General features: G+C 36.9%; 2 protein-coding genes across 2 annotated transcripts in view; both read right to left on the bottom strand.

The window, feature by feature from the left end:
• Positions 1–626: 626 nt before the first annotated feature.
• The window catches only part of LOC139971932 (cholesterol 24-hydroxylase-like), a 90,641-nt gene continuing 79,002 nt past the window's right edge, over positions 627–12,265 (bottom strand). Inside the window, exons 12-14 of the mRNA XM_071978784.1 lie at positions 3,879–3,961; positions 2,138–2,204; positions 627–800 (exon numbers count right to left, since the gene is read on the bottom strand). Coding sequence (XP_071834885.1) covers positions 642–800; positions 2,138–2,204; positions 3,879–3,961 — 309 coding nt within the window. The 3' untranslated portion in view covers positions 627–641. The remainder of the gene's footprint in view (positions 801–2,137; positions 2,205–3,878; positions 3,962–12,265) is intronic.
• Positions 4,552–10,357, bottom strand: LOC139971948 (cholesterol 24-hydroxylase-like). Its single transcript, XM_071978807.1, has 4 exons — positions 9,746–10,357; positions 9,053–9,134; positions 7,780–7,940; positions 4,552–6,058 (listed from the first exon to the last, which is right to left on the bottom strand). Exons 1-4 carry the CDS (start codon positions 9,829–9,831, stop codon positions 6,025–6,027), a joined length of 363 nt encoding a protein of 120 aa, XP_071834908.1. The 5' UTR covers positions 9,832–10,357; the 3' UTR covers positions 4,552–6,024.

The following is a 12,265-nucleotide window of genomic DNA, read 5'->3' as shown; positions in this document are numbered from 1 at the left end:
TGATGATGTCAGCCCATCGATGCAGATTTAAATCATGGTAAACCATTTGTTTAAGATTTCCAATAACTCTGAGACAAAAACACGTTCTTTCAGCTTCAGTTATGTGAGCAACACAACACCCTTGGACGTCAAACAACAATTTGCATACAAACAAATGGAATGCATCAGTAACATATTTCCTGAGGTCATGAAAGTGTGTGATGTCCTAGTTTGTATTACGTTACATCTGATGGACTGATTAGATGTTTAAAAGGTATTTTCTCAAAAATTAAATGTGGTATAGACAGAGAACATTGACTGATATCAAAGACTGATAACAAATCAAAATTAATAATATGTGCATAGTCACCTTTTAGTCCACCAAAACCGTACCACCAAAATAAGAACATCAAAGTTACTTTATAGGATGCAAAAGCTGTGTGGTTGTATGTGTAACCATAGCTATCTCCTAGTTAAGAGGAGTTTCCAAGTACGTGTGGCATTGCTAGATCATGGTGACGGAAACGCAATTTCATATCCATGAGATTAGCAAGTAAAAATACACCTTTCAATTGTTAGTTATGAGAGATCTATCATATAGTATTAATATTAATACCAAATAGCAAATAAGCAGAAGTGTATCCGCTGTTACATGTTCTCAATTACTCGTCAACCGTCACGCCATCTAGCAGCCTGATGTAGTGAAGGGCGCCATCTGTAAGTTTCATTGTTGTTTCCTTTGTGATTCTGGTTGATTGTTCGGGGAGCCATTCAAAATTAAATGTTTGAAGAAGTAGGGCCAGTATTACTTTCATTTCCATCTTTTTCATGAAAAAAACAAAAAGAGAATACCAATATCTTGTCATCAAATATTTCAAACAAAACTTTTTCTTTCTAGAAGATAAACAAATCAGAAAATTCTCCTAGAATTGCTAAATAATGAAGGAAAATTCACAAAGCACAGTAAAATCGAATTTGCCCTATTTATCGCATGTCTAGTTTCCACAGTATTATCTTATCCAAAGCTGAGAGAACCGATTGTTTGTCAACTTGAAATTCCAAACGATTTTAACTAACAATGCATCAAGCTTGCTTAATCTTTGTCTTTGTTAATGTAGTGCTGATATAAAAGTTGACTGACCAGCTAGTAGAGGTACAGTATGGTACTTATATTAAATGCTGGTAAACGTTCAATAATGGGGGCAGCATTCTGAAGTTGTGTGACAATACTACTGACCCCTTATAGGTACAAATAAAACTGTAAAAAAATGCATGTATAGGACATAAGTAGAAGTTTGGTAGGACTGTCTCTAAGGTAAATATCCCAGTGTGGGATGTATAGGACTTTAGGCCTGACTCTAACGTAATATAAAAATAATAATTATTATTTATTCTTAAATAGAGCTTTACATCAAAAGAATGATCTCAAAGCACTTAACATAATACATACATACATATAAACATATAAAATATATATATATACATACATATATATATATATATATATATATATATAAAATAATACAAGCTTAAAAATATTACAGCCTAAAAATATTGCATCCTAAGAATTACAGAAATAAATAACTTAACAATAATTATTGAAAACAAAATTCAGAAATACCCTAGTGTTGGATCATGGATGTATATAACTGTAAGTAGAAGTTCAGTAGGCCTGTCTTTAACATAATATCCTAGTGTGGGATGTATAAGACTATATGTAGAAGTGTGAGCCTGTCTTTAACATAATATCCTAGTGTGGGATGTATAAGACCATATGTAGAAGAAGTGTTGGCCTTTCTCTAACGTAATATCCCAGTGTGGGATGTATATGACTATAAGTAGAAGTTCAGTAGGCCTTTCTTTAATGTCATATATCCTAGTGTGGCATGAATAGGACTATACTGTAAGTATAAGTTTGGTAGGACTGTCTTTAACAAAATATCCTATCACAAGTTGGACCTATGTATAAAGTATCCAATGTTGCATGTCTTTACTGTTAGTAAAACCGTAAATTTAAGGCCTTGTCGATATATAATTGAACTAAAATATTTTTCTGATATTAAAGGATTTGCACAAATTTTTTAAAGCTTCTCGAGACTGGAGAAAACTTGCGCACGACACATCTGAGGCCCCTAGGGTGTACCAAGATTATACTGACCATAGCAAATTGTTGACCGATGCATGACTTTGGACCAACCATGAAAGGAACCCATGTATTTTCCTCACTGCAGAATACAGAGTTTATAAAATAAAAAATAGCCATGAGTTATATAAAGTTGTCATAATGTAGTGGCTACAGGTTAGATTATATATCAAATGTTTCATAATGCACGTTCAAGGTTGATGGAAACTTTGGCACCATCATTATAGAGCAGAGAACCAAGTTTTCATTTGACATAGTTAACAACTCGCATACATCTGATAAAAAAATGCATACATCTGATAAATTGTATAGTCATGATCATTTGTCATATATACAAGATTCCGGGATCACTTAGATGGGCAAGAAAATAAGAACAGAAACGAGCAGGAGATTAAAAGAAAGAAAGCAGAACAGTTGTGGAGACCAGCTGTGGACACCAGCTCTGATTCCTTGCCATACAATTCACCCAAAATTTCCTATAACTATTTGACTTATGTAGAGCAAGTGACTTAAATTTGTGCAAGAAAACCAGAGAAGAGAGATTTTCAACTCTTATTTGTAGAACTTCCTTGTGGGCGACGTCAACCATTTAATTCAAGGATTTGTAAGGATTTTACAGTAAAGATATGTTATTAAATGTCTGAACATCCAGAACATCCAGTTTCCTATGTAATAACAGACCCCCATAGATGGTCTGTGTAGCAAACAGACATTCTACATCTACTTCACACTTCACTGTGGTATTCCTTGAGATTACCTTATCTAGTAACTTCAGTGTTTCAATCAGACATATAGGAGATGGCTGTGTACCACGGCTTCAGATGTTAAGAATTATTGTGTTGAATGATCATTATAGTTTTCTGACCGATCATTTGTAAGTTTATTTACCTTTTAAATGTGCTTTGCCAATTGTTGTACATAGATATTGCATTTTAGTACAGAATTGTGCTCAAATCTGTTGGGTTTTTGTTCTATGTTGCAAATAGACATTTTCTTTTACGAAGTTTGAGAAAGCAAATCAGCTCTGCCACCAACCATCTTTTCAATATTTGTTATTAACGAATGAGAGTTATGTGACAACTTTAAATAACTTACTGCCAAAGTCATCTAGTATAAATCATCACAAATAAGACCAATTTTGAGACCATTTGAGATAACCTGTTGACCCTTCAAAGCTCAGTGTGAAAACTGATAAGGTCTCTATGTGTGTTTACAGCAACCAACACAAGAGTTTCAACTATTGGAAGCAGATTTCATTTCCCAGATGACTGCTTGTACTGTTGAAGGCCTATTGTTGAAGACCTTCGCAAAACTATACTGAACTGAAATTGACCAAAACTATCTTCACCATAAGGAAACTAGGAAAATCAGAGAACTCAAAGATTAATTGCAGCTTTATTTTCGATGTTATCAAGGATTACAGACTTTGACACCTGTTGACCTCATGTGACCTTTGACCTCTACCAATTTCAATAGGGTTCTCTAGGGTACTAAGAATGAAGTTCAACAAAGATGTAATTTATAACATATTGTGTTAGCAAAGTATTCAGACTTTGACCTCTTATGACCTTGAATAACCTTTGGCCTTCACAGCAAAGCATAGGGTGCTCAAAAGAATGTATGAAGTACGAAGGTCTTTTTGAGTTATTATGTTTACAAGCAGGTGTCAAATGCACTTAAGTTTTGGCCTCTGGCAAGAAATACAGAATGAACAAAAGCAATAAGAGTGAAAATCATATCAGATGAGAGCACTTACATTGTTTGCTGGAGGAATCTTTCTGGATTGAAATTATTGGGGTCGGGGAAGTACTCCTCCACCTTTTCTATACAGATTGTTATCTGCAAGTAAATAAAAGCAAAATATAAAACAGGTAGAGTGAACTTGTATTTTAATTTAATGAGAGGATGCTTGCCACAAAGAAGTTGGTTGTGATTCTTAAACCATATTTAACTTTCCAGGAGATTTGAATAATGAAAAGAATAGTACAAATGTCAGAATGAACTTCATAATTTCTTCAGTTCAGGACTGTTTGGTGGTGAAGAATTAATAAACTGATTTACAAGCCTATATATGTATCTTCCCCTTGAATGTCAGTAAGGAAAATGGGACGCATGTCAAACATTTTCAGATTCTGTAACACTTAAAAAAAAGCTCCATTATTTTTTATAATGAATATGAGGAATGATCAAGATTAAAATTCATTTGTAATTATATTAAATTTGAAAGTTAGTAATACAGTGAATATTCATAAACGATCCACTTTCAGATCTTTGATATTTGCAATTTCCATGATAGTTCAAACTCACGATCACTTCACTTCCTTTAGGTATAAGATATCCATTGACCACAACGTCATTACTAGAAACTCTCCCTGTCCCTCCTATAGGTGGAGAGGCCAGAAATGTCTCCTTGATAACCTGATACATCACAAAGAAATATGTGAACTGTCAAAGATGCTGTTGCCAAAGTTAGCTAAAGTAAAGAAGATTGCCTCATCAAGTAAAATTGAGATATATAACTTGCAGGTTGGATAATCAAGAGGTATCCATGAAAACTAAAACTGATGATATTATTTTTCTTCAAAATAATTCTAATTATTTATTATTTAGGTTTACAGTCTTGTTCTGGAACCTCTCACATGACTTTACAACTTAACCCTTGTCATTGGTAACTTGTCACACCTACCCACCAAAGTGTGCACAATTCAATCATTCTCTTCTGGGGCACCCAGTGCACCACAACCACGTGTTTCCGGGGGACTTCACAAAGGGTGCTGCGACAGGCGCTCGCTACTATATTTACAAGTTACCTCGCAAGTCCCCATTTATTCACCTGGGTGGAGAGGGGCAATGGAGATAAAGTGCCTTGCCCAGGGACACAACGCAATGATCTGGCCAGGACTCGAACCTATATTCCTTAGATCACAAGTCCACTGCCTTAACCACTTGACCACAACGCCAATTGGCATTGAAGAGACCACAATGTGTCATCTTTAAAGAGCATCTTAATACTTATACAGCTAAAATGTGTAATTTTTTTTCAAGATCAAGATTTGTTTATGCTGCTTAAATTGCCATTAGCCCTATGGTATATCTTCTTGTTAATGTCAGGCTATGAATGTCAATGTAAGTGTCCACTCTTCTAAAGAGAATATGTGGTCTCCTGCTCCCATCCTGTACTGATTAAGAGCCACATATCGAGAGCATGCTTTCTTGCAGAATACACAAAATACACAATTTTAAAAGAAAACTTTATCAGCCAAGATGATATAATAGAAGTTTTGCCTGGCGAATTCAATTGACCTTTAAAATATCGTATAGAGAGTGAAACTTTAGTCCCCTAATAAAGGTGCAGATAGACAGCCACTGGAATATGATATCATTATCATTTCACCGGGTTACCTTTAATAGACTGGACGGTGTTATCATGACCATTCAAACATGAATATTCAATATGCAAAAAGTACCTTAAAGGAATATCAATAAAGTGGTGCAGGACATCATTTGCTGGCTGACAATTTGATGTAGACAATTTTTCTGTTACATTTGTGTCTTTGAGCCAATGTCGGCTGCCCAAAGAGATCTATTAATAACGACTGGCTGTGTTCAAAACTACAGTGACACAAAATCATGCTATGCTCATTTCAGATTCAGTCAAGTGTTAAGAAAAATCTCTACTAGGATTAGATTATTAACCTTCTTGTTTTTCAAAGGAAATTAAAATATCCTAGTTGCAGGACAAACGCAGTTTTCGAAAATGGTTTCTAGGTTCTACTCGCATAATTATCATGTAGATTTGTTGTTGTCACTCACAATGGCATCACACAGTACTTAATATTTACCTGCCACAAAGAAAGTCACAAACTCATCAACCACTTCTGTCATTCCAAACGATTTATCTGTTAGTCATGATATACTTCCAGTAAGTAATATACCCTGGAGACAAACCATGTTAGTAAAAACAAGCAAACTGCAGAAAATGCAGTATTGATAAATGGGTTAGAGAAATTCATATCTGAGGTATTTCCAATACAGAATACAGCATTTTACACTTATTGTGCTGCAAACTTGGAATACCTTCAATTTCAACATATTTTTTCTCACATATTGTGTTAATACGTAGCAATGATCAGGTTAAGAATCGTTGTGCAGTCTCTGAATATCTAAATGTGATAGATACATCAACATATTAAATATGACATCTGTCTTTGTTGAAATATTTTGTAAAACATGGTTTTCACAATTTGACCCCTGGTAAACTCAAACGACCATTGACCTCTGCCCACAACATTACGCTTCTTGTACTCAATGTGGCACAATTGTCCAGTCTTCCCTATGTTAAGGAAGGTGCATTAGTGTAGAAAGACAGGTAAGAGGTGAGTGATGTTAATGTTTGGCATTAGTTGACCTCAAATGACCTTTGACCTCCACCGAAAACCATACGCTTCTTGTACTCAATGCGGTATTTCTATACACCAAAAATGAGTTCTGCCCAAGCTTTTCTTCTTGAGATACTTTGTTTACAGGGTTTTCACAACTTGACCCCTGGTGACCCCAAATGGACTTTGACCATCACTGAAAACAATAGGCTTCTTGTACTCAGGGTGATACTTCTACACACCAAACGCGAGGTCTGCCCAATCACACACCTACTCACGCATACACACATACGCCATCATGAAAGCAAAGGTTACGATTATCATCAAAACTAAAAGTTGTCCCTAACTTGGGATGCATTTGATTGAATTTGACCTATTTTGACAGGATAAATCTTAACTTTCTCCTGAAGTGGATCACGCCAGATGGTCTGTGTTGTCCTCCCCATTGTATAGATGTTCCTTATAGGCTTTTTGTCTTCTGTAATATTATTGTTGATTTATCTTTTTCCACATTCAACGGGAATATGCAATCAACTTTAATTACTGGATATTATCTAAAGGGTGTAGCGTATAAGGACATAGAAACTGTCTGTACATACTAATTTATCATATAAAGAGGTTCTGATAAAGCCTGAAGCTAAGGGTGCACTTGCGTCTGTTTGATGACCGCCTTGTTACTGTCAACATTTCAAAGGTGTGTCTACAATACACAAGTAGTGACCTGCTGTATTCCGGTATGTACAACCACACATAAACTATTTAGAATATTTGGGATCCAACTGAATGAACAAAGGAATATCTCCATTTGAAGTCTCTATGCATACTGTCTGTCTGTCTGTCTCGATTTATGTTCTGCATAAAACAGGAACAGAATTATATGCATATAATGTAAGCATGGATAATGGCATCCCACTGAAAGTTTCAACATGTTGGATATACATCTATGTTGAATGTCTGTGGCCAATTAACACACATATTCACAAAACCAGCAAAGCTGAAATGATTATCACTTCACAAATATAACATTGAATAATGTGTGAGCAAGGTTAACTTAAAATTGTTTGGCCTCAACAACTGTAGTTCATGCGTTTTTCAAATATGAAAGCATCAATTTAACTAAAAAGAAATGGGCTCACATATTATTTATTATTTCTATTATATAGTATTGCAAATACTGCAATTCATTGACTTGTCTATGAATTTACAGACCAAAACAAAAGTTTTTCCATGCCCCCTTAACCACTCGTTGGTCAGACTTCAACAATAATGTTTATTTACCTTCGATGAAAGGCAGGGTTGAAGAGATTTCTTCTTGCTGCCCAGATGTGATCTGTATGTTCGACCACCAAGCCATTTCTCAGAAACCGCTCGGCTAGGACTGTATGGAGTTTTTGATAGACAGCTGGAGTCTTAAAATGCCTTCCAGAGGTAACAAATTCCTATTTCAAAGATAAAAGAAGGAACATTTACAAGAAAATATTTAATGCAACTGACTGATCAAAATGCTAACACTGTATGAAAATGGCTGATACATAGGAAGGCTGGTAATACCAAGTATGCAAATTTTGACAGGGATGCTGATACTTTCTACCAATAAAATGCTAATAATACCATAAACACCTATGGCCAAAGTTCTAGAAACTTACACCACTGACAGACGGTAATGCTGACACCTTACATTGACTGACAGTTATGCTGACACCTAACACCATTGAATAATGTGAATGCGGACACCTCACACCATTGACTGGTGATAATGCTTACACCTTACATTGACAGACTGTAATGCTGACACCTTACACCATTGAAAAAAAGTGAATGCGGACACCTCACATCATTGACTAACAGGAATGCTGGCACCTTACATTGACTGACAGTTATGCTGACACCTTACACCATTGAATAATGTGAATGCGGACACCTCACACCATTGACTGGTGATAATGCTTACACCTTACCTTGGCATAGGGGAATGCTGACACCTTACACCAGACCGAGGTGAAGGCTGACACCTTACACCATTGACTAACAGGCATGCTGACAATTAATACTATTGACTGAGGTGAATGCTGACACCTCACACCATTGACTGATGGGAATGCTGACACCTTACACCATTGACTGAGAGGAATGCTGACACCTTACACCATTGAGCAATGGTAATGCTAACACCTTTCACCATTGACGGATGATAATGCTGACACCTTACACCATGACTGCGGGAAAAGCTGATATCTTACACCATTAACTGAAAGGAATGCTGACACATGGTGACTTTTCCTTGTGGTTGATTGTATGTTAGCATCCATTTTTTGGTGCGATAAATATCTGACTCCTACATGTGTCCAGTGAAATATTGTTTTATAAGATGTTAAGACTTTCAAAAGTTTATGCTGAAACATTTTAATGAAAATTTAGATCTTTTTTTTATTGAAAACTCAGCCCTAACTACTACAATAAAACTTTGTAGGATAACAAACATTATTTGAGATCATCCTATAACACTTGCAGCTGATTGGATATTATCTTAAGTAGCAACTTGAACTCTCACTTTTACAGATTCCTTTGATGCAAACAATATCATCGACCAGGAGAAAACATGGACTACCATCCCTGGCCCAGTTTCACGAATCCTGCAGCAAGAAACAATGAAAATCTACAACAGCAGATTAAAACCTTTAAATACATCAATTTTGTTTTTAAATTTTGCATTCTATTACAAAGCTACAAAGTCCCCTCATCTTTTAAAACATAGCCTTACTAAGTTAATATATTTGTATTTTATATACATAATTATTACCTTAATGGCACAGTTTTTGTGATAAGTAATGGATATTCAGATGTATGCATGTGAGTGCTGGGAATACAAGAAAAATATTGCCTAATAAAATATGCACATCAATTGAAAACCTGTCTCCACAATCTCTTCTATCCTGGACAATCAACACCCTAGCAGTAGTCTCTTCATGACAGAACAGTTAACAACCAATGTGTTGCCTGCATGGTAAGATCAATTTTTCCTTCATGGAAATAATATCTGCAAAAGGTATACTGCTATTTATTTAAGGTCACATTCCAGATGCTATTCACTCTTTTACATGTGCCATTATTGGTGAAGATTCTTCTATAGAAATTAACCACAATTTCATCAATGTTTTGTCAAAATACATAAAATATTGATTTCCATGCTATTATGAGTCTACGACATTGCAAAAGTTAGATATGTAAGAAATTGTTCGTTTACCAGATCAGTGTTCGTTCATCCATTGTTTCTTCTCCGGTTCTTACTTTATCCATCTGGTTGGCATGCCCAAAAATGTAGCTGTACATAGGGAATGGTCAAATAACAGTGTCTACTTTTATTTTAAATTCAGTTAGCATGTATTGTACACTGCAGAAATTAATGTTTAAATGGTCCAAAATTCCACTGGGATGTCTGAAATATGAAACACGAGACTGTCTGAAGAGTATTTTCTAAGCAACCCATTTGATTAAATAGATGTCACCAAGGAATTTTGTTATCTAGAGCAATTCTATACTGGAGATGTAATATCAGAGCAATGACAATCAGTATAGGAAGGGAAAGGAGAGACAGCACTGCCCCAGCTGACCAGAAAAATATAGTACCAGCCATTGCGTTTCTGCAAAACAAAATAAAATAAGCAATAATTTATGTTATGGAACATTGCAGTTCATACAGATAATTTGCTTAAAGGGTAACAGATGATCACTCTTAAATTGTCCTGGTCAAAGTGGTTATGGGGTAATGGCTTCAAAAACTATACAAATGAAACATGAATTCACTGGTACTTTTACAAAGAGATTACCGAAGGTTCAATCAAACTCTTTTATAATACTAAACATATCGCCATTGAACTTCATGTAAATCTACTATTGGTCTACGTAGCTATACGCAAGTGAGATTTGGAGATTCCACTGTGAGATCATAAAATGGTGAGTGGAATAGAATAATATTTAACTTGGATTTTACAGAGATGAAGGCTGGACTTAAATGTATACTAAACTATAGAGAAATGTAAAGCCTATGAATGCCTATGAGGCTATGATTGAGGCTTAAATTTGACTGAATTTGAGAGTATATCGTAGGGCTAGCCTACCTATTAAGGGTTGCCGGACAAATACCCCCCGGACAAATACCCCCCGGACATATACCCCCCGGACTCATACCCCCGGGACAAGTACCCCCCGGACAATCACCCCCCGGACAAAAACCCCCGAGGACGAATACCTCCGAGGACAACTACCCCCCGGACAAATACCCCCCGGACATACACCACCGAGGACAAATACCCCCGAGGATAAGTACCCCCCAGACAACTACCCCCGGGACAACTACCCCCGGACATACATCAACGAGGACAAATACCACCGAGGACAATTAACCCCACCCCTAGCAATTACCTCCGGGAAAACTCTTCCCGCACAAATACACCAGCACAGATTCCTCACCCAGGTTACTACCCGAACTAAACCAGAATACGTCCAGCCCCCCCCCCCCTCTACGAGCCCGTTAACCAAGCGGACCTTTAGCTGGTGAACTACGTAGTACGAAAGCCCATTAGGGCCATGAAAGATAATTTTCTTAATCTGGTATATCAGATTATTATTCTGATATGAAACGTTTTTATAACTAGGGAAAATTAAATTGATTTCTTAGATTATCATCATTCTTTTTGAAAACAGAATGACCAGAGAATAGGTTTTTTTCAAATGGTACTGACGTCGTGGTCTCAAGCCTCTTTCCTTACTTATGTTTCATACAATCGTACATACTATTATGAAACCTTACAGGCAATTCTGTTGGTGTAACGGGCTACACCGTAACCGGGTTTGACTATGATAGCCCAGCGGTCCATGAAACAATGCATGGGGGTATGGATGATGATCATGCATACTAAACTAGAGGGGTGGACCGTGGTTGTGCTTGCCCCGCCCCTCCCTTCTGCTCCTCCCATCCTAAAATGGCGTGCACTTACAGGAAAAAATAGCTTAGAATAAGCAAAACAAGAGGAGCGTGGAGGCCGAGTGGCTAATGCTTTTGTTTTATATATAATCCTGTTATGTTGTGTCCTTGGGCAAGGCACTTTTATCTCGACTGCCCCTATCCATTCAGGTGTATAAATGGGTACCTGTGAGGTAACTAAGCTGTGTGCGCTGGATTCTCAGCAGCCAGCCTGATGACCAGGGATTCAAAGTGCTATGAGATGGCTGTGCCATATAAAGCGCTATACAAAAACTAACATAACATAACAAATCATCAAGTAAAATTACTCAAAAGAAAACTTGAAAATGGTAAGCCGCAATAAGCCTGAATTGTTCTGAGATTAATAATACGGAATAGTGTCACTATAACAAATAGTAAATTAATAGTTACCAGGCGCGTATCCAGGGGGGCGTTGGGGGCGCGCGCCCCCCGGGTAAGGAAAAGAGGAGAGAAAAAAAGAGAAGAAAAAAGGGAAAAAGAGGGAGAAAAAAGAAAAGGAGGAGAGGAAGGAAGGGAAAAGAAAAAGAAGAAAGAGAGAAACAGGAGAAAAGGAGGAAGTAGAAGATTAACGCCAAGACCTCGGGAAGAGAAAGAGGAACAGTCATAATTACAGCGCTGATCCCTATTATATACACAGGGTAGCCAGTGACAGATCGAAGATTACAGAGGGGACGTGCGCCTCACCCTACCCCTTACACCGACAACTCCATTTTTAGCTCATACCAGCATGCTGGTGTGAGCTATTGTTACAGTGCGGCG

The sequence above is a fragment of the Apostichopus japonicus genome, chromosome 8, assembly GCF_037975245.1.
Source record: "Apostichopus japonicus isolate 1M-3 chromosome 8, ASM3797524v1, whole genome shotgun sequence".
Lineage (NCBI taxonomy): Eukaryota > Metazoa > Echinodermata > Holothuroidea > Aspidochirotida > Stichopodidae > Apostichopus > Apostichopus japonicus.
Note: the sequence above shows the minus strand (reverse complement) of the source record. Positions and strands in the feature narration are given on the sequence as shown.